Source organism: Elaeis guineensis, chromosome 4 (assembly GCF_000442705.2).
Source record: "Elaeis guineensis isolate ETL-2024a chromosome 4, EG11, whole genome shotgun sequence".
Taxonomy (NCBI): Eukaryota; Viridiplantae; Streptophyta; class Magnoliopsida; order Arecales; family Arecaceae; genus Elaeis; species Elaeis guineensis.
Window position 1 is genome coordinate 135,013,772 of NC_025996.2, and position 23,972 is coordinate 135,037,743.

The 23,972-nt window shown below is 37.3% G+C and overlaps 1 protein-coding gene and 1 pseudogene across 3 annotated transcripts in view; both read right to left on the bottom strand.

Annotated features, from left to right (window-relative positions):
- Nucleotides 1-13,370: 13,370 nt before the first annotated feature.
- The window catches only part of LOC105042573 (serine/threonine-protein kinase STY46), a 111,778-nt gene continuing 101,176 nt past the window's right edge, over nt 13,371-23,972 (bottom strand). For 2 of the 3 annotated variants that reach the window (XM_010919856.4, XM_073256821.1), the window contains 4 exons: nt 15,984-16,064; nt 15,810-15,863; nt 13,855-13,989; nt 13,371-13,784 (listed from right to left, as the gene is read on the bottom strand). In XM_010919856.4, the coding sequence (XP_010918158.3) occupies nt 13,704-13,784; nt 13,855-13,989; nt 15,810-15,863; nt 15,984-16,064 (351 nt within the window). In that variant the 3' untranslated portion in view covers nt 13,371-13,703. Of the gene's footprint in view, nt 13,785-13,854; nt 13,990-15,809; nt 15,864-15,983; nt 16,148-23,972 lie in introns of those variants that run through there. The other variant, XM_073256822.1, reaches the window with a different exon arrangement.
- LOC140856949 (uncharacterized) lies at nt 17,909-19,436 on the bottom strand (annotated as a pseudogene).

The following is a 23,972-nucleotide window of genomic DNA, read 5'->3' on the forward strand; positions in this document are numbered from 1 at the left end:
CTAGGTCCAAGCTTGTCTGTAATTAAACGTTTAACATAAGCCGGACACCCCCAAACCCTAAGGTGCGAGAGTACTGGCTTACGTCCTATCCATATCTCATATGGCGTTTTGGCTACAGACTTACTCGGAACTCTATTTAGAAGGTAACAAGCCGATTCGAGCGCATATCCCCAGAGGGAGATCGGCAGACCAGCAAACCCCATCATGGATCGAACCATGTCTAACAGGGTCCGATTCCTCCTTTCAGACACACCATTATGCTGTGGTGTTCCAGGAGGAGTCCACTGAGAGAGAATCCCATTCTTCCCTAGATACGTCAGAAACTCATTGGAAAGGTATTCACCTCTTCGATCAGATCGAAGAGTTTTAATACACTTTTCAGTTTATTTTTCTACCTCATTTCGGAATAGTTTGAACATTTCAAATGATTCCGACTTATGCTTCATTAAATAGACATACCCATACCTAGATAGGTCGTCTGTGAAGGTTATGAAGTAGAAAAATCCACCTCTTGCACTTGAGCTCATGGGTCCACATACATCAGAATATACTAGACCTAAGAGTTCACTGACTCGCTCACCTTTTCCAGTAAAAGGTGACTTGATCATCTTTCCAAGAAGACAGGACTCACAGGTTAGAAGTGATTCACAATCACTAACTTCAAGAATTCCTTCTTGAGCCAACCTGTTTATCCTGTTCTTATTGATATGACCTAGCCTACAGTGCCAAAGGTAGACTTCTGACACATTATCTATTCTAGAGCATTTGCCGAATTTTTGAACCACATTAACAGGCTGTGATAGTAAGTAAATTTCATTATTTAATTGTCCAATAAATATTGTAACACCATTCAAAATGATATTGCAAATATTTTTTTTTATTAAAAAATCATAACCGTACATGGCCAAAAGGCCTACAGAAATAATATTTAATAAAAAACTTGGACAATAGTGACATTCACTCAGAATTACATTACGAGAATTGATTACAAGACTCATGATTCCTAAAGCTAGAACTGGAACTTTGCTTCCATCTCCAACATTTAGGAACCTCTCGCCTTCATCAAATCTCCTACTGACCTGCAGACCCTGCATCGAATTACAAATATGATAAGGGCTTCCGGTATCCAATACCCAGACAGTAGTATCACAAATCGAAAAGTTGCAAGGAGTTATCATATAATTACCTTGCTTCTTCTTTGGCCTGTTCGGATCTAGGGAGGCAGTGTATTGAGGACAGTTCCTCTTCCAATGCCCGTGCTTCTTGCAAAAGAAGCACTCCGCCTGGCTCTGGTCGTGCTTGCGCTTCTTGGTCTGACCCCGTGCTACTGTCCTCGCATGAGATTGCACCTTCTTATTTTTCTTCTTCTTGTTCTTCTTCCCCTTCCCAAAGGGTTGACGACGAGAAGAAGACCCTCCCACTACATTCACCGACTCCTTATGGAGTTGGTGATCCTTCTCAAAGTTCTGCAGCAACCCCAACAATCCGTGGTAGTTTACTGTAGGCTTTGTCATTCGAAAATGAGTAAGGAATGGGAGGAAGGACTTGGGCAAGGAATTAAGGATCGCATCCTTACCGAGCTGCTCGTGCAGAGGAAAGTCCAATTTGCTTAGGCGCTCAATCATCTCGATCATGTACAGTACATGATCAGTGACTGAGGCCCCATCCCTCATCCGAGCATTAAAAATGGCACAACTAGTTTTGTGCCTTTCAACGTCGTCAGGCGTGCCAAAGGAGTCGTTCAACATTTGAAGCATCTCCTGTGGCTGGGTGTTCTCAAACCTTCGACTGAACTCGTCATTCATTGCTGCCAGCATAATACATCGAACGGTGGTGCGGTCATTGAGCCACTTCAAGTAAGTGTCTCAGATCGCCTTACTAGTGTTCGGAGCTGGCTCCTCAAGTGCTGGATCCGTTACTACATAAAGGATCCGCTCATGCTCAAGGACGATTTTCAATTTTCGATACCAGCTATCGAAATTGGGTCCCATGAGCTTGTCATTATCTAATAATGACCGGAGCGACAGGGTAGTGGCCATAGCTGCTTAAAAGAAAACGAGACCTCTATTAGTACATAAATTAATACTAAAGACTTGGATTTTAGTCTAAAGTTTTTCCCAATATTTTTACGAACTGGTAGCCTTATCCTCCAATTCGAGGAATTACTTTAATTCCTTAATGGGTACTAGAATCTACACAGACTACACACGAGCCCAACTTTGGTTGGTCAACCCATGTGCATCTATGGGTAGGTTCTTAATCAGTTGTTTCTCTAAACAACTTCTAGTAATTAATTTTGCCCCAGAACCTAATCAGTAGGCTTTGGCCTCCACTGAAAAGATCTGGTTAGGTCCAACCATTAACATGACTTAATTTAGTGAATCGGACCAATAAATGATCAGGCCCGACTTTGGCCGGCCAACCTAACCACCATCAGAAAGACTCAATCAAATTATCATATTATGAATAATAATTCCATTAGCCAATGAGCACCAGGCCTTTGGGCCTCCAATGATCATTGAACTAATGGACTCATTATCACTCACTTAATGGGAGGCTATGACTTAGTTATCATTATAACTTAATCATTTTAGGGACCTAATAATTTTGAGGATTTTATTAAAGAATAGTAGAGAAGAAATCATCCAGCCAATTTCAATCCTCCCACTGACTTCACCAAGTCAGATTAAAAAAAGAATTAATTAAAGCTGGCATTAGGAGCACCTAAATCAGTCACACTGATTTACCTAATAACATGGGTGAGCTCTAATCACCAAGTGATCTAATCAAAATCTAACTTACCAGATTGGCCAGGTAAGTGAGATCAGTGGTGGGGATTTGCCATTAACTCGTCAATGATCGAATCAATGCGAGTAGCTCCCGCTTAAGAACCACTAGTCAAAACTGCCGAACTTACCTTAGACACCAACCGGTTCATTAGTTTTAATTTTGATCAACTTAGTAAATAGGGCTCCATCGCGTAGCCATGAATTAAGTCCATCTTGGTCTAGTTAAAGACATGGACCCATTCAACTACAACTATTGAAGTTCAGTCTAGAGTATCCTTGACCTAATCTAATTTAACTTTTGATTAGATTTGACCAATTACTCCATTTAGTCCATTTTTTAAACTAACCTTAGGTCTAACCCAATTATGGACCTAATTCATCTAACCCATTGACCCACAAGTTTATGCAATTGTCTTAGGTCTTAATTCATAATTCTAGACCTACTAGACAACACTTAATTCTTTTAATTAAGTACTTGGGCTGATGGGTCAGGGTTTGGCATTTTGAAAATAATTTTTAAATTTGAAAGATTTTATTTTCTGTTCACCAAATGTGTTAACTCATTTCACAAACGAGTCAGCACATTTCATAAAGAGCAATTCTATTGCTCATTTCATAACAGAAAATAACTCAAAATAAATCATAAATTTTCTTTTAGATCTAATCTAACACATTCATGATAAAATTCTTAATTAAGTCCTTTCGCTGCTTCATCGACATGGGATATAATTACATCGACACCCCTACCGCCATAGGAGACCCCATCGAATGGAAAGAGAGGGCCTTTAAACCCTACTTTTCTCCTATGACCGGACGGCCATGGCAACCAACCCAATTAGATTACTTGCTACTTGGATCAAGTATATCTAAATATATCAATTTCAAAATTTAAATTTTAAATTTTAAATTTTAAATTTCAAATTTCAAATTTTAAATTTCAAATTTGAGATTTCAACCAAATTTTAATTTTTGAATTTTCAATCTTTGAATTTCAAATTTTAAATTTTGAATTTTAAATTTTAAATTTCAAATTTCAAATTTCAAATTTCAAATTTCAAATTTGAGATTTCAACCAAACTTCAAATTTCAAATTTTAAATTTCGAATTTTGAATTTCTAATTTCAAATTTCAAATTTGAGATTTCAACCAAATTTTAAATTTCAAATTTTGAATTTCAAATTTGAAACTTCTAACAAATTTCAAATTTCAAATCTTTTTGAATTTTGAATTTTGAATTTTGAATTTTAAATTTAAACTTATAGATTACACCTTAATCTACGCATGCATATGTATATCATATTCTAGAACCATGCTCTGATACCATTTGATACGAAAATTTAGTGCAGGGGCAAAATGATAATTTTAAAACTTTTTCAAAATTACTATTTTACAGCAAAATTATTAATTAATCTCATTAATTAATACTAATTAACCCTACACTAGGATCTAAATATGATACAACAGCATACATTTAAATTTGAAATTCAAATTTGAATCAGTAAACGTTTTACAGTACTGTGTTCAGAACACATCACCTTTTGCGGGTAGTCGATCACCGCAATCTGATCACCGTCGGGGGGCTCTAATCATCACGTCGCAACCACACAAATGTCTGGCCTCTGTGGATCGTCCACACAAAGCTCCCGTCTGATCAGCTCCTCACGAATGCTAGTTCGTGATTTCACCCTTTTGATGGCAGATGTTGATCAAACTCCTTCGATCGATGTGTGCCGACTTTTCAGATGCTCCAGATCGTCTGCACAGTTGCTTGAGAGGCTGATGGATCTCTTCCTGAAATTTGGTGGACTCACGACACTCGTGGCATACCAATCTCACTTCCCGAACCCTAGGTAGAAACCCTAGGGTACACACCAAAAATCCTGCGCCCAATTTTCTCTCTTTTCTTTCTTTTTCTCTCGGAAGGTTTTGGACCTTCACCTTGCGCAGAAGCCTTCCTCACGCCCCAAAGTTTCTCTCCTAAAATTTTTACGCACGTCCCACCTTTCTCCTCTTTTTAAAACAACGTCGAACGTGTCTTATCCGCGTGAGAGGATAAAGACAAGAGGTTACATATTTGAATTCAAATCAAATTTGAATTCAAACGAAAACCAACTTATCCCTATCCTTTTGGGCATGAGAAGAGAAGGGGCGTGGCTCTTTGTGCGTGAAAAATGTTTCACGAGAAACCTTTTCTCGTGTAAGTAATGTGGCGCACAAAATGGATAAGGATGAAAGGGCAAGTGATAAGTTATCCATTCAAATTCAAACATGCTTTGAATTTGAATGGCTAACTAATTATTTTATCCATCCATATGGCGCACAAATGAGGGCGTGGGGAAGGGTTTTGCGTAAGAAAAATTTCACGAGAAGTTTCTTCTCGTGAATTCAAATGGGTGCAAGGAAGTTGGGTGTCGCAGGGAATTTAAAACAAGGTGGTTTGATTCAAATTGAGCCAACCTAGTTTAAAATAGGTTAAGCACAATTAGACCAGATTAAACCCAACATAATTAGGCTTAATTAGGCTCAATAAAATCTTAATCAAATCAGGAATTAACTAAACCTAACCCCTGATCAAATCAGGGACTAAACCACCTTAGCGATTAGGTCAACATTTAACCTAATCGGGTCAATCCAAACTGAATCCAATTCAATTGGACTTGATCCAAAAATAATTACTCAATCAAATTGAGTTAATTAGTGATTAAATCACTAATTAAACCTCTCATAAATATTGAGTTCAAATCCAATGGGCAATCAGGCATCAGAGACCATCGATATGAAACCCTGATCAAAGAGTTCAAATTTCAAATTCAAAATTTGAAATTCAAAATTTTGACCCCGGTACCCAAAATGTGTGGAACTCATGATTAGAGAATCCTAATTCTCAATCATAGAGTCCCAGATAGATAAGACTCATAATCAGCCATCAGATCAGAAAGGAACCTCTAATGTGTGTGACCCCGCAGGTTCCAACCTAAACCGGTAGCACAGGAACCAATTCCTGTACTAATCGAAGTGACCATCTAGCAATGGTACCCGACGATCGGATAGGTCGAATAATCACAATCGCAACATTCAGAACCTACGTGAATATGGTTACCGTATAATTCATCCCTTTTGACCCCTGTGTTTAGGACGACTCAGGGTTAAACTGTCAATCCTGATGATATCATCCGAATCGTGCTCAACTCAATTAGTCCTGTGACTCCTCACTAGGACTACCCTGGCCAAGGTTTTGCTAAATTGAAACACGACTATACACAGCTCCTAAACTGGAGTGGTCAATCCCATCTTGACACACGCACCGACAAGTCAAGTACTTGACTACACCCAGCAACCTTCCGTCACTGAATTAAAAATTCAGGTAGTCCAGTACCTAAGTGCAGTGAGTTGCTTGCAAGTCACCGTGGCGGTCTCAGGTCGGAGGGACATTTATACCCATATTCCATCGGAGCAAATCTTGACAGCAGAAATAGCTCCGGAGTTGGTCACGTTCAGTGCAGATGTACCATTACATCTCACCTGTATGTCATACCAGTGTCTCCACACTCTTTGGTTATTAGGACAACCAACCCATATGGCACACAACGACCTATGCTCGATAAACATTGTCGTCCTTGGTAACAACGTATCATTTGGTCGCGAACATGTTTAAGGACTAAGCGACAAATCCTCCTTTGTCGAGTCTAAATAGTCCTAAGGACTTCACCACAACACAGGAGTTCATTAGAAGATGAAACATTTGTGATGAAAAAATATCAAAATAACTTTTATTTATTTATAATTCATGTACTAATACAAAAAAGAGCACAACCATCAACAGGCTGACGATTGGTTTTGGGACACTATTCTCAACAATCATATGATGAGAAGTCGCAGAAAGCTATGACTGAGAAGATTGAATCTATTGAGAAGAATGAAACTTGGGAGTTGATTGATCTCCCTCCTACGCAGAAAGCTATTAATTTGAAGTGGATCTACATGACCAAATTGAAGTCAGAGGATAGTGTGGAGAAATACAAAGCAAGGATGGTTGCAAAAGGCTTTAAACAGAAAGGAGTTGATTATGCTGAGATGTTTGTATCAGTGGCCTAATAAGAAATTGTAAGACTTATCCTCTCTCTTGCTGCTCAAAATTCATGGTATATTTATCAATTAGATATTAAATCTGTTTTTTGTATGGAAGTTTGAAAGAAGAAGTATATATTAAGCAACCATCTAGATTTGTTAAAAAAGGACAAGAACATAAAGTTTACAAATGCAAAAATGCTCTTTATGATTTAAAGCAAGCACCCAGAGTTTGGTATAGTCATATAAAGTCATATTTTGATTCACATGATTTTGTAAAGTGTCCCTATAAGCATATTTTATTTGCTAAATATGGTGATGGAAGAAAGATTTTGATTGTTTGTCTGTATATGGATGATCTTGTTTACACTGGTAATGATGTGGATATGATTCATGAGTTTTAATACTCCATGAAAGAAAAGTTTCACATGACTGATTTAGATTTGATGAAGTATTATCTTGGCATTGAGATTGATCAGATGGAGAGTGATATTTTTATTTCTCAGAAAAAATATATAAAGGAGATTCTAAAAAATTCAAGATGGATAAAAGTAAACCAGTTAGTACTCCTATTGAGCCTGGCCTAAAGTTGACAAGAGCTGGAAGTGGTAGAAAAGTTAATAGTAATTACTATAGATAGTTTATTGGTAAATTAATGTATTTGATAGCAACAAGATCAGATATCATATATAGTCTGAGTTGATACATGGAGAGCCCAATTGAAGTACACTTATAAGTTGCAAAAAGAATTTTGTGCTACCTGAATGACACTTAGGAGTATAATATTTTCTATGGCAGAGAAAAATTATATTTAACTGATTTTACTAACAGTGACTATGCAGGTAATTTAAATACTGTAAAGAGTACATCTGGATATACTTTTTTTTTTAGACATTGGAGCTATTTTATGATCTCCAAAGAAGCAAAATATTGTAGCCCTTTCCTCAACTAAAGTAGAGTACATAGCAACGGCAGCATGTATATCTCAGATAGTTTGGCTCAAAAATTTACTAGAAGATTTGAAATTCGAGCAATATGTGCCCACAAAATTTTTTTGTGATAATTGTTCTACCATCAAGTTGTTAAAGAATCCAATGAATCATGGAAGGAGCAAGCACATTCATGTATGGTATCACTTTCTTCATGATCAAGTGAAAAAGAAGGTGATTGAATTGGTGCATTATATAAGTGAAAATTAAAAAGTGGATATATTCACCAACCCTTTGAAGACAAATATTTGTACATATCTACGTGCTTTACTAGGTGCAAAATTTAATTTAAGGAGAGGATGTTAGCAATTTCTTTTTAAATTAAATTTAATGTTTATCTATAGTAGGTATAGTGGGTCATGTTAGTTAGTTAGTTTAGTTAGTCGATTTTTATTTTGGAGATTAGTTGTAACCAATATTATTCTCTCCTGATAGAGAGATCTGAAATAGAGAACATAAATAATATTCTTCTTCCTCTCTTTCTATCTTTTCTCTCGTTATCTCTTCCAACAAATAGTTTTTTGCCCTTTATTTCTCATAGATCCGATGGGGATTTGATGTGTGTCGGAGTCGACGTAGAGGCTGTATCTCCGATCGGATCACCACCTTCATGGTTACCTGCTATATTGTATCCTTCTGGGGGCCTTATGAATAGAATCTGACGATAGTGGCCCAACCAATAATTTTTTTTTAGAAAAAGGGAAGGGCATAAGTTGTCTCGAGGATGCCATATGATAATAAATAGTGGCTTTAATATTTTTTTTGTGTTGCCTTTAACATTGCAATAGTAATTGCAAGTTTTGTTGGTTGCTAGTGTAATTTTCAATTTATATTATTTTGGATTGATTATTGTTAAGGTGTTGAGGTATTTTGTTTTTTGTTACATTACAAAATATTGACTTCATTGGTTTCCAAGATTGCTGCAATGCTTTACTATTCTATATTGGAGAATGTGGTTTAGCTCAATGGTGCTCTCCACTCTCGTATGATTCTTCACGGAAAAGTAGTAGATCACAGTGTTATTAAAATTTGATAGTATTATCATATGTGATGCTAAAGAGTTGAATCACTGATGTTATTTGTGTTGTTGGTGCATGATCTAATGGTCTGATATGTATCGTTGTCATAAGATGCAAGTAATTGAAGTTCTAAGATCATAGCCTACCTAGAGAAATGACTCCTCCGATGGCGAGAAACGACAGATCATGGAGGTGGTATCACTAGACAATATTTCAAATATTCAACTTTCCAATGTAGGCCTTGAGTCGAGCTGGATGGATCCGCTTATAAATTATCTCCTCAATGGTTTCTTTCTGGTCAATCTCGTGGAAGCTCGAAAGATCAGGCGATACACCCCCGGATATGTCCTCTTAGAAGGAAACTCTATAAAATATCATACTCATTATTCTACTCAAATGTCTTCGGCCGTCTGAAGCCGATTATTTTCTTCAGAGGTACATGAGGAAATCTATGAGAATCACCCGGAGGACAGATCAATAGCTTATAAGGTACTCTAACAAAGATACTACTGGCCGACCTTACAACAAGATGCTGTCAAATTTGTCAGGAGATATGATCAATACCGAAGATACACTAATCCTCAGCACCGACCAGCAGTAGTGCTCACACCAATTTTCATGTCTTGACCTTTCGCACGATAGGGGATCGACATTCTTGATCCTTTCCCATGAGCAACTGGATAAAAAAAATTCTTCATTATTGCAATCAACTATTACAAAATGAATCGAAGCCAAGAAAAAAATCTGAGACTTTGTTTGAAAGATGATCATTTATCGATTCAGACTATCCTAAGCCATCATCACCAACAATTGACAACATTTTGATAACTTGAAGTTGAAGTAGTTTTGCTTGAAGCTCTATGTCAATCATAAGCTCACATCGATTGGACATCCCTAATCTAATAGAAAAGTTGAGATAACTTATCGAACTATTTTGCAGGGTCTGAAGACAAGATTGAGCCAACCTAAAGGATCTTGGGCCAGGAAGCTATACAGCATCCTCTAGACCTATTGAATGACTCCTCAAATTCTGACTAAAGAGATGCCCTTCAACCTTACCTTCGAAATTGAAGCCATAATTTTGATCGAGATCAATCTTCCAATGACTTGAATTCACAACTATGATGAGCAAGTCACTTCGGATCAGCTTCGAGGGAACCTCGACCTACTTAAGAAGATAAAAGAGCAAGCTCGGATTAGAATGACCTCGTATACCAACAACAGATAGCTCGATATTACAATAATTGAGTCAAATAAAAAATTTTCCAATCTAGCGACCTTGTACTTTGACAAACAGAAGTATCCAAGCCAGCCGAGCAGGACAAATTATCTCTGACTTGGGATGGCTCGCATCGAATCACAGAAGTTATTCGACCAAAAGCCTACAAGTTTAAAGAACTCGATGGCATAACTATTCCTTCAACTTGGAATGCCGAGAACCTAAAGGTGTATCATTAGTAAGCTTTCAAGCTTGTATAGTTAGAAATATCAATAAAATATATTGTTCTTTTTACTCTTTCAGGATTCTTATGGAAAAACTGTCAAGTAATATAGGTCGAGATCAGATCAACTTCATAAGGGATTTTCTAGTTCCAATAAGATCTCTAAATAAAGAGAAGTGACTGGGTGGCATTCAACTGACCTCTTGGAGACATCTGGCTCTGGCTGGGACTTAAACAAACGCTCGCAAGTCCATCTACTATATGGAGATACTTGGGCTCTAGCCTGGACCTCTTCAATTTGATCAGCAGACCGATCTCTTACATTGCATTTGATAGCTGACAATCTATCCAGATTATTGATAATTTAAAATAAATCTATCAGATTACTGTATTTGGTATACTTTTTGGGTGACAATCGAAATTGCCTCCCAAAAGGCAATCCAAATATCCTTGAAAAAAGGTAGCTATCTAAATTACCACTTATTTAATAATACTGTAAAAAAAATTTGGATAAAATTAATCCTAAAAAAAAATCATACAAAACCCATCCCTCCACCCCCTCCTCCAATGGCTCTCACCCTCTCTTTCTTCTCTGAACTCCCCATGCCCTCACCACCCTTGATCGCCTCCCCTCCGCTCGTGCCCTCATCATCTCCGACTAAGGCCTCCACTTCTACATTAGCATCGACCTCTCCTCTCTTGCCTCCATCATCGGCGCCCCCACCTCCAATGATCCAGCCACAGTCTCCTCCTCTCGTTAGATATATTTTAAAAATTTTGATTTAAATTTAAAATATAAAGCTAAACTCTTGTTCAATAATTCAAAATTTTACAAAATTTTATAGAGATACTTTAAAAATTTGATTTCATATTATCGATAATTTGATTGTCATACCAAATATATCAATCAAGATTCTCAATAATTTTACTGCAACATTATCTGCATTTATCAAATCCAATAATCAATATTATTGATAATTTAATGATGCAATCTATCTGAAAGACAATCTACATTACCTTCCAAAATTGTCTGATGATGTACCAAATGCAATCTTAGTGATATCCCGACTCTAGTTAGAACCTTCAAATATATACTCGACCAAAGCCAACCACAAGAAAATACTCCAACCCAAGTCGGGACCTCTAAAAGTCAAGATTGAAAACTCCCAACCTCAAAAGATTTTGATCATGATTGAAAAATGACTTTGAATGATCGATAATGCCTATAAAATGACTTATAGCTATAAAAAGGTCCTAGCCTTAGCTAGAAAATCTATATTCAAAAAGGTCCCAATAAGTGCCACTTCAATTTAAGAAAAAGCAACTAAGACAAGTCAGATGTTGATTATGATCCGAGACCGAGTCTTCTTTGATTATGATATGAATCCAAATTTGAAAGACCTCGAAACAAAAGAAACAAAGCATACAAGCACAAGACACAATATAGAAAAAATGAAATTTATTTAATTAAGTTTGGGACTTCGGTTACAAAAAGAAGAAAAATGATTAAAGAAAGCAAAAGCCTACAAAGGAAATAAAACCCTAGCCCATCCCATGATCAGCTTGAGATTTTTCGGGTATGTATAGTTGCATGTATGTATATGTATGTATATTTATGTAGCATGTATATATATGTATGCATATTTATGTATATATAGATATGTAAATTTATATCCATATATGTACACATGCGTACAAATATCTTTATATATGTATTTGTATATAAATGTGCCCGTGTGTATGTATGTATGTGTGTGTGTGTGTGTATATGCATCATACATACATACAAACCCATGCAGACAAACATACATATCCATACATATGTTCATAAACATACATACATATGCAATGATGAAAAGATACATCTATACATAGGTACAAATATATAAATACATACATTTGCATATGTATGTATCCATGGATGGATGAACGTGTACATGTATGTGTATCATGTATGTACTAATACATGTATATTTGTAACTATTCATCTCTACAAAGGTTGTGTTGTATTTTGGTTGGGTGATTTTTGGAGATAGGGGTGGTGGCAGGGGGTTGGGTCTGGGCTGATGTTGGTAAAGGCATGAAGGGGAATTCAAGAAACAGAGAACTAATTATCCCTCAAGGTGACCAAGTAGATTTAGCTTATTAATTTTTGTTTTTTCCAAACAAAAAGCAATTCACCATTGCAAGCACACTTGCAAAGGATTGATAAAAGGATAGATCGATAGAGGAGAAAGGATGGATCTTTTATTCATCCTTTTATATGTTTGATGAAATATGAAATAATGGATAGAAATAATTTTCTCCTCTATTTGATATAAGAGAAATGAAAGAAAAGATGAATAATATTTATATAATATTTTACTAAATTATCTTTTAATAAAAATATTACTATTATTAATTTATAATATATATTTATGCAAAAAAAATTAAACGATATATAAATTTATAATCACTATTACGTATAATTATATAAAAAATTATATAAATATTTAATTTAATTTAATAAATAATTTATAAATTAAATATTTATTTATTAATCATATATTAATTATATAAATAACTAATTCTTTAATTAATAATTTAGTTTAAATACTTTATTAATATTATACAAATAGTTAATTAAAAATAGTAAATAAAAAATAAAAAAATAGAAGATAATTCTAATTATTTAATTATAATTATCAAAATTATGTATTAAATTTAAAATAATTAGTATAAAATTTAATAATATATGATTAATAGTATATATAAAAATATATATAAATAATATGAATGAAAAAATATTATAATTTTGTCAAAAAATTAATGAAATAATTTTATTAATGTAAAAATTCATCCATCAATGTCCATCCACCTTTCTTTGTATCTTCTCAATTTGAAAAAATACAAATTAGTGAGCCAAAATGGATGGACAATCCCTTCTTTTTTATCCATCCTTCCTGTAACTTTTTGAACCAAATAGTGGATGAAGACCATCCATCTTCTCTTAATCCCAACTAAATACAAAATAAAAATTATATTCAGGATATAAAATTCTTGCTAAATGTACACTATAAAAGAAGCATCAGAAATAAAATTAGAGCACAAAATTGAGAAAATAGGCAAGTGATACGAACACCACACATCTCAGAGGAAAAATTTCAGCACAATGATAAAATATCTTCTTCTTTTTTTTTTTGATACAAGTGGATATTCACACCGATCTACTATGAATGCATACCAAAAGTTCCAAGAACAAGATATCCTGTGGTGCACATGGACAAGTTTGACCCTGACGTCAAATCCAATCATCGATATACTCAGCCATATTAGAGGCGACCCAATCGGCAGCACTGCTCGCCTTCGATAACGGGTCATTATAGAATCATACAAACAGATTCAAGGACAACCATGCTAATTTTTGTGACCCCGCCTAAAAACTGAGAGAAATCGCCCTGATGATTTCTTGGGCCGATCCTCTTGCTCATCTAGAACCTGTACGGTGAATTTATTAGTACAGTTAGTATGCATGCAAGGGATGCAAGAGACAAGTCTGATAACCAACCTCCTTAGCAATGAGATCTAGCTTCTCAAAAATTTCTGAAAAGTCTGGCCTCAGAGATGGATCCTGTTGCCAACATCTTTCAAGCAGTTCAGCAAGCTTAGGGTGAGCATGCTCTGGAATGATAGGTCGCAGCCCCTTAAGGCATAAACCATAAACGGCCTCTGAGTCAGTATTTCCAAATAGCAGTGGATGAACATTGACAGAAGCTAGATTTCAGCATCTACTAATCCCGAAACTTAATCTACTTGTTTTGAAAAATAAATATCTAAATGATTTATGGTTCAAATAAAATTTCATGGAAAGCCAAAAATCATGAGGTATAAATTTTGGTAGGTGAAATTGTGGAAAAATGAATCCTGACGTGTTTCCTAGCAAGTTGGCGGAAGAGTGTGTTTTTCTCCTTCCCGTCGCATCCAAATATTATTGAGCATGCTGAGGACCACCTTTAATCTCAAATGCAGTGCATGATATAAAAGTGCAAAACTAAGGAAATTAGCACGTCTGACACTACAAAGTGATATCAATAAACCCATTTAATCCATGATCTGAGTCTAGAACTAAATCCATTTCAATTCTCAAATAATTCTACCTTCTAACTCAAATTATGGTATTAAACATTGAGCAGAAGACATCGCTAGATTTTTTTTTTTCTTTCTTTTTGTAATTTTACTTGTTTGCAATCGGAATACATGCATTTGAACCAATTCTAGGCCAAGGCAACAAACAACTTTACATCATATATAGGTTGTGCTTCCTTGTCCTGTATTGCTCATCTGAAGAAGAATGATATTTTTCTTTCCTTTTTTGTTTTGTGCCAAAAAGAATGAATTGGTCTTAACCGCATACATGGTTACCATGATATGAATCGTATGCTGATGAAACAACAAATGGTAGTCGTTGTGTAAGTAGTTATCTCAATAGTAGTGGGAAGGCATAGAAACCTAATAACATGAATTCGCAATATCTTTGCTGTCAACCAAGGTTTTTAAGTGCTGAAGGATGGTACCATGCCAACATTTGAGTAGTACAGGCAAGGCATACTGATTGTTGTCATAGTATGCCAGTCCTGTGACTACTGTTGCTACAGGGGGCATACTAAGTACTGCTTCCTTCTGGTATGTAATGGTGCATGCACAGTATGGAATGGTACCTAAAACCTTGCCATCAAGTTATAAGGCATCAAACCACATTGACATTGCTAGCACACTTGAGTAGTACAGGCAAGGCATACTGATCGTTGGCATAGTATGCCAGTCCTGAACTACTGTTGCTACAGGGGGCATACCAAGGACTGCCTCCTTCTGGTATGTATTGGGGCATGCACGGTATGGAATGGTACCTAAAACCGTGCTATCAAGGAATCAAACCACATTGACATTGCTAGCTCATTTGATACTACATTAGGTTTAAACAGGACAAAATTATTTCATTGTATATAAAGAACATGAAATAGCGGTGGCATAGAGATAAAATAACATAAAGGATTCAAGAGTCCGTGGATTGGCTAAGAATCAACTCTATATATACAAATATTTAACCAAAAGAAGGTGGGAGAAAGCCTGTCTGGTTGGCAGCTGAGACTATCCATTCTTCTCATAATCTGAATAAATCTTATAAGCAATGCGCTATTGTGTTGGCTAATGCTCCCAGTGTAGCTAGCAACAGTACATCTAACATAGACCTACATATAACCTCAAAACCAAAAACTGCAAGCAGGAAACTTATTTAACAAGTTGCCACTAAACTCATGTAACGTGTAGTTGAGTATATTTGTTAATGTCAAAGGTTTTTGATGAGAGAATGGATGGGGGAAGGGGGGAAGGGGTGAACAATAGTACACACTCAATACAAAAGACTGAAAAGTAAAGGAAAAAATTGGTTCACCATGATGTGTAGTTTTTAAGAAGGTAAATCATGAAGGAACAATTTATATCGGAAAGAAGTATGACGCATACCTTTTCAACCACACCGAATGCTGCTTGTAATGGTGTTAAGTCCTCATATGGTATCTGATAAAGGGATTGTGATATTAAATCATGTCAGTGAAAAAGGAAGAGCAAAATTGGAGCAAAGAGGCTTGTATATGTTATATGTCAGAAGGTGTTATGTCAAGAAAATGCCACAAATACCTTCCCAGTGAGCAACTCCCACAGCACAATGCCAAAACTGAAAACATCAGCCTTTTGATCATACGGCTTGTGTTCGATGACCTAGAAAACTATGTTGATGAGAAAATGTTGAGAACAGAAAACTCTCTCTGGCAAAGATATGGCAATCTGTTCCAGCTGAATAGCTAACATATAATAAAAACATAATACATTAGACATTCCTAAACCCACAACCTTTGTTCTCTCTCTCTCTCTCTCTCTCTCTGTATAATATGGCATTAGCTATGTGGATCGAAATGTCATCCAAAATAATTTCTTAATCGTAACATGCCAAATATCATCAAACTATCATACTTCACATAAGTAAATTCATTTTTCTGATGCTTACATATTGCACCAATTTATTATACAAACGGAACAATTTTCAGTTATTCACAGCTAACTTATTAGAACCACAGTACATTTCTTGAAATTGTACAGAAGCAAAATACAATGGTGAAATGTTTTTTATTGGTTATTAATGTAATGATAGTAGATATCTCAAAGAACCACAGAAACATCTGTCCACCACCCAATGCTAAGGATTTCAAGAGTACAACCGGACTGCTATTAACTTGAAGGAAGACAATCAGATCATTGCAAATAAGATTGGAAATCGGATTATAGAAAGACAAAATTGATGACCAGAATCAAATACAGATTTTATCGCTGCTGTTCCTGTTTCAACTTTCAACATGTTTGATTATGACATTAGAAAATCCATAGCTGACTGGAACATGACAGATCAGATGTTTCATGCCAAGATACATGAAATCAGTCATTTAATAGTCCAATCGCAAGAAAACTAGATGCCACTCTACTTAAAACTCATAGTGATCTGATGGTGAAGCAGAAAAGAAGAATTCATCAAAATCTAAAGACAGGATCTGAATCAGGAAAGCAGGTAGATACAGTTACATATTGGGAAAATTATAGTGTCATCCCTTCTACTTTGCCCTAGTAGCACCCACACCCTCTGGAGTTTAAAAATTTTTAATTGGGTCCTCTAAGTTATTGACCCAACAAGATCCTGTGGTCTGTCCACCAGCCAATGCCATTAGTACATCATCCCTAATAGCGAAATTTTCCTCTCCCTCTTAAACCTTCAGAGGATCACTTCAAGGGCTGCCCTGGGAGTCGATATCTCTGCAACTCCACTACCAGAGTAGGATATCGGAACATCAGTATCATTCATTTCCTTAAAGTGGTCTTCCTTCCCACCCTCTTGAACTTGGATGGCTCCACAATGAGGAAAGCCACCACCTCAGCATGATTCCCCATAGGCAACTTGTTAGGATTTGACGCCTCGAGATTCAGCCCACATTGAGCCCACAGCGAGGTTCGCGGCGAAAAACGGAGTCCAACGAGACCAAGATCACCTGAAATGGAGCTCGGATGGAGGAGATACGAGCTTATGAAGTCGGCACGAGAAACGAGGCGGCGGAGGACCACCGGTGGGCGGCGGGCGGCAGGCGGCGCGGCCGCAGGCGGTGGCGCGCGGGACGCGCGACCCAGGCCGGCGCGGGACGCGCGACCCAGGCCCGCGCGGTGGGGGCCCGCGGCCCAGGCGGGCGCGCGGCCCAGCCGGGCGCGCGGCCCAGGCGCGCGCAGGCCCGCGCGCAGGCACGGCCCAGGCGGGCGCGCGGCCCAGCGGGGCGCGCGGCCCAGGCGGGGCGCGCGGCCCAGGCCGGGCGCGCGGCCCAGGCGCGCGCAGGCCCGCGCGCAGGCGCGGCCCAGGCCCGCGCGCTGCTGGCCCCTTGCCCCGGTCCACCGTGGACCGGGTGGTCCACGGCGCGGTCTGTGGACCGCGTGGGCGTTTCCCACGCGTTTCTCGCGGTCCACGGCACTATTCCGTGGACCGGAGCGCGATCGGAGGGCCCAGGTGATTCTCGGTCTTGATCCGACGGTCCAAGAGGATTTTTGGCTTTGTTTAGGATTCCTAATCCTTCTCTAATCGTGTTTTAACCTATGTTTAAGCCTTTAAAAGGCCCTGAGACGAAACAGAGAGCGGTGGTTTTCGATTTTCTCGCTGCCGTACGAACCAGAGGCGAGGGCGCTGTGAGAGAAGGAGCAGGAGGCTTCTGGACAGCGGTCGCCAGGCTCTTCAGGGGTTCAGGGGGTCTCCGTGAGAGAGAGAGCTTTTGTGAGGGGAACTTCATGTGAGAGAGAATTGGGTGACAAGGGTTGAGGGTGAGGTCTCCTCTTGTAAAATTTTCTTTTCATAGTGAAATTTGCATGCCCCGTGGAGACGAGCCCTTTTGTGACTGATCCACGTATTTTGATTGTTTTTCCTTTTGTTTTGTTTCTTCTTTCTTCCTGCTGCATCGCGTGGTACTGGAAAGATCTTGGGAGGTGGTGTCTTGGCCAGACATCCATCCAACACAACTTCTTTTGGAGCATCTTCAGATGGGCAATAGCATCATACAACTCCATCCATCGATCATCTTTAAGGAATTCTATAAGGCCTTTTCTGCGTCCTCTGCTCCTTGGTGCTCAATAAAGCAACTGGCTTGTTTAGTTGCACCCCCCTGCCTGAAGGCCAAATCCCCATTTTCATCTCCAATGCCCTTGCAAACCGGTTGGTGTCCATGAGCAAGACCCAAGGTTATACAAAGCATCAACATGGCTGAGCTTCAAATTGATTGCAATCTGGAACTCCTGGATGGCCTTCTCATCTTTCCCCATGGTGTAGAGTGCCGAGCTGAGACAGTAGTGGGTGTTGGCATATTCTGGTCTCCTCTAGTGCCTTCTCGATGGCACAGTACTCACCAACACCAAAGAGGGTGCTGCCAAGGAGCTTGAGGGTGCAAAAGTGTGTGGGGCGAAGGATGGTGGCCTCACAATAATGCTCACATGTGCCAAGGATCATGCCATCACCCTCCATGGCAATGTCAAGGTTGATGTGAATCTGGGGAGGATGTCGGGGCCTTGGTGCTGCCAGCCTCGATGGCCTCAAGGGCAACGAGAAACTCCTCAGCCTAAGGTGGTGGCTGAGGGCATAGAGGATGTTGCCAACAGAAGTGGGCATGAAAATTGGTGGGGCAGAGCTCGCAGTAACAACAGAAACTATGGAGGGCCTTGCAGAAGAGGTGGTGCTTGAAGATGGCACAACCAGTGGCCATGTGGTTATGAAGACCTAGTCGTGTAGGTGAGCATGGCCACAGGTGACCTCCTTGATGAAGAGGAGGTAGTCGTGATTGATCTCATCCAAGAGGACTACTCACAGCTTGAAGTCTAAACCCATCTTGCACGACCACTCAGTCTCCAAGGAGTCGAAGTTGTTAGTGTTGTTGCTACTATTCCTCTCGGCAGTAGAGGTAGACTTTTGGAGGTGCTTGGAACAAGGTGCTTCACAAGGATCTCGAGACCATTGAGAGCCCAAGAGGAGTTGAAGGTGATGTTGGGGTTGGAGGTAGAGTTATTTGGTGGTGGGGGTAGTCATCAGTGATGGAGGAGAGACGTGGTGGTAATTAATAAATTAAGTAATTAAGGGAATATAACAATGAAAAAACATATTACTTATGATGGTTATATATACATAAAAATAATTAAAAAAAATGTCTAGATTTCTTCTTTAAAATACACATTAATAATATTTAATAGTCTCTTATATAAAAATAAATAACATTCACTATGACAAAAAATATTGACAAATAGTGCATAAAATGAACTTAGAATAATTTATTTGTTAGAATGGATCATATAACTTTCCAAAGTAATATTTAATAAAGAGTTTTATTGCAGATACTCTTGCCACTAACTTGTAATTAAATGCAAAATTTCCCAAAGCTTATACCGACAATGAGCTTGATAAAGAGAAGATGCTAAATATTTTGATGCTCCAATTTCTTCGTTAGCTTGTATGTATGCACTATATTTTTTCTTATTATAAGGCAGCATTGAGCCATAATCTGGGTGTCCCGACTCCCTGTTGTGTCATGCCTATAGTGCAGATGTCCCTAAGCCACCCATCCATCAGCCTCAATAGAATTATAGTACATTTTCTAACAATCTTACTGCTCTCTGTCCCTAAAGATAAAAGCAAGTCCATAATAAAAGTTAAAATTGTATTAATCAGTTCCTACTTTACATTTTTGTCAACAAATAGAAAATGTACCTATTATATCTTTGCTTTGGATCATTCATGTGGATGCACATGTTAAATGGTAGTATGAGATTATGGAAAATAAGTCATATATTTACACAAGAACATATTTTCAAATAGCACATGTTACTTTCTCACAAGTGTATGCATAACAAATCAAAACATAATATCTATTGTTTACCTGAGATCATAATTGTTTGAAAATTGTTATGGTTGGTAAACAAGTAAACATTATTAGATGATTATGTCTTATTTACAAGCCCCGGGTATCATGCATTATTTAACACAATCTTTCAAACCAGATAACAAATCAAAATCAGTATGCATCCTTTCAATTAAATACTTAAGAAAGGATGTCTTATGAAATAGTAAAGATGAAAGAATTTAATATTAAATATCCATCTATATCATAGATCAATATTGTAGAATGTTCAGAGTTAACATAGTTACATTATAAACCAGTTGAAAAAAAAATTGTATATTAAATTTTCCTGTATATAAAAATATTTTGTTCCAAAACCCAATGCACAGGTGAAGACGATTCTTAGGAATGAGAAACTGGAAGAAAATATTGAATGTTATCCACCATGAGACTAAGTATCTAAATGTAAATACAAATCCAATGCACGATTTTCATTTTCTCATGTTAAGTCCTATTTTACTTGTACAAGCATGCAATAACATGATTTCCAACTCCATTCAACGAATTACTGACCACACTTATGGCAATTGAACCACAATTTCAAACAAAATCCTTAGTTCCTGAGGAGCGACCTAAATAATAAAACTAAAGAAACAGTTGAAACTATATGGTAGAAGTTTTAAAAGCTAAATCACAAATTACCGGCTACTGCCCACCTAATAAATAATATTTGACCTGAGTTTGACTTCTTGAACTTGGGCTACTCCAAAATGAGGTTTAGAAAATGAACTAGTCCATGGCTTGTGTGTTAAACACTTGCACTAAGAAGCTCATCCTCAAGTTCTTGAACATGCTTGAGATGCCAACTAGGCTGATATTTAATGCTAGTCATGCTACAAGTTAACAATGCAAGACCACAATGAATAGCATTCAACCATTCATTGTTGAAGTAGAATAACCTGATCAAGAACTGTTGCACTCTTAGCTTGTTCTTTGAAGTTTTCTTTCATTCTTATTTCCATTTGAGTAAAACATTCTTCATGCTGGAATAATTTCTTGAGATATCAATGTTGTTCATTATGCACCCACTTGTTGCAGGCGGTACTCATTATTTGGTTAACATGATTGTTTAAAGATGAAGAAAATATGGCATATTATCATGATAGGAGGAAGAAGATATCAAAGTTGTTCATTATGCACCCAGTTGTTGCAGGCAGCACTCATAATTTGGTTAACATGATTGTTTATTCTTATTTCCAATTGGTACTGGTCTGCAGGAGCCTGCTGTTGAAAGCAGAGGAGGAAGAAGATGATTATAATGGAGGAAGAAGATAAAAAAGTAAATGAAAGAGATACTGAGTGGACTCCACTAGGGTGAAACAAATATAACTTAAATATCATACACCATTGTTCATTCTCTCAAATTAAGATCCCATTCTACTAACAGTCATGGAGACAAGGGGTCGCACAAGTTCCAACTCCATACGCAAGCTACTAAAATTCTAATGAATTTCCAGGCTTGGAAATTTTTAAAGAAAACCTTCAGTTCCTTAGAAGCTAGTTAAATAATCTAAAAGACACATTCAAACTACAACAAATGGTAAATGCTCAACCACCAAACAAATGATTGACTAATAATGTAATAGCCTAATAGGCCTCCTATACTTAGACAAATATGCATGAATGTGTGATAGATTGACACATGAACCTTCTCTGAATATATTAACTACTGAATTAAACTAAAAAAAGTGATGTGCCTTATAGACTAATCTATAAGACCTTTTCTACCAGAATTCTGCATTTTAACAATGTTTTGGCATAATACAATTTATGAAATCTAAAGATTCAAGAAAAATGCACAGTATTTCAACGTTGAAATCAAGATTTGCTATACCGTACCAAACCGATAATACGGAGCATACAATACGGTACCAGTTTGGTACCAGTACATGATACAGGGGGCGTACTGACACTCAGTACACCGAACCAATTCCATACCAACATAGCAACAGGATGGCACTAGTACGGGGCCTGATACCACGAAGGTGAACCTTGGTTCAAATGTTAATCCATTGCTCAAAATTTGAAGTTTGGACGAAAACTAAAAAACCAACTTTTAAAATCCTAAGGAATTTGGATCTTTCAGTATTTTTATTAAGTTAAATTGAGGATGCACTCCCTTATTTACGTTTAAAGTCTCAAAATTTCATGTAAAATAGATCAGTTTTTAGGGCCGTTTGGGTATTCTTCTTGCTGCCATTGCCTACATGACCACCTTTCCCCAAACTGCCAAACTTGCTTGGCCAAGGGACCAACCTACTTAGACAAATTATCTAAGTAAGCGAGTCAAATGATCTAAGTAGCTGAGTCACCCAGTGGGCCTCATCACCTGCTTAGCCAACGTACCTTGCCTGGCAAGGGAGACCAGCTAAGGAGGAGAAAAGTGAAAGTGGGAAGAGGAAGGAGGAAGTTGCACAAGGGATTTAGGACTCTTTTGGCCTTACAAGGTAAGTGACGACTCCACATTCTTTTGGATTTATGTGACAGTTTGGGAGCTTTTAAGTTCTTTTTGAACTTAGGTATGTTCCAATCTTGATTAAATTTTATATTTCATGGCTTCTCATATGCAATTCATCATCCCCTCTTGAAGTCAAATTAGATTTTGTTTTTTTAAACCTTATGTTCAAGTTTCTTTAAACCTAGACATTCCTTTGGAACCTAAAATTAGCAACCTTGGAAGTCGTTTAATACCCTTGAGTCCAAGTACTAGTTGGCATTCGAATTTTGAGATAAAAGTTGTGCCTTTTATATTTCCAAATTAAGTATTAATTCTGAATTCTGAAACATTAATTAGCTTTTAAAACCAAGGGTTCCATCAGGTTTTTATTAGTACCAGGATCCTTGTTAGTCTTTGGAAATTTGATACCTGTTAATCTGAAATTATGATTTGGTCCTCTAGATGATGTTTAGAGCTCTTATTTGTGTATGATTCAATTGAGAATATATTTTTATGCAAACCTCATATATTTGTGGCTTTTATTTGGAACTTGCAGATAAGTGTTTTATGTTATATTTGTGAAATCCTTTCAAAACTGAATATGATCATTAGACATAAAAGATATAGATGTGGTCCCCTTGCGAGGTAGTATTTCGGCCCCTTTGGAACTGTAGATGGGGATTTCTTAGGATCCTTGGCTAGGTTGTATATGTAGCCTCATTCAAACTATGGATGAGGAATTATGTGGACCCTTGGCAAAGTGGTGTATACCTCAAGGAGTATGTGGCCCCGTCTGGAATACATTTTCTTTGGTTAGGAATTTATCTGGCCTCATCCATTTTACTTGTAAAGATTTTATCTGGCCTCATCTGCAATAGCAGGGAGAATTATGTGGATTGAGGGTGAAAGAATAAAATATGGCTTTTCTTATAAGAAAATGTCATTTATGTGAATCAGTTAAGACCTTTCTATGATTTTTTGTCCCTTTCTAGTACATGAATCTTTGATAAGAACATTTTATTTTCAATACTTTGTCTTGGTATGGTTTCATTGAACCTTTATCTACGAAATTTCTATAAACTTAATTTATGAAATATGTGCTAAACACTATTTGATATCAAATTAGACTTAAATTCCTTTGACAATTGTGAAGTTACTTATTGAGCTATGTTGCTCACTCCCATCATGATCCTTAACTTTTCAGAGTGCCTGGTAGGAGAGTTAAAC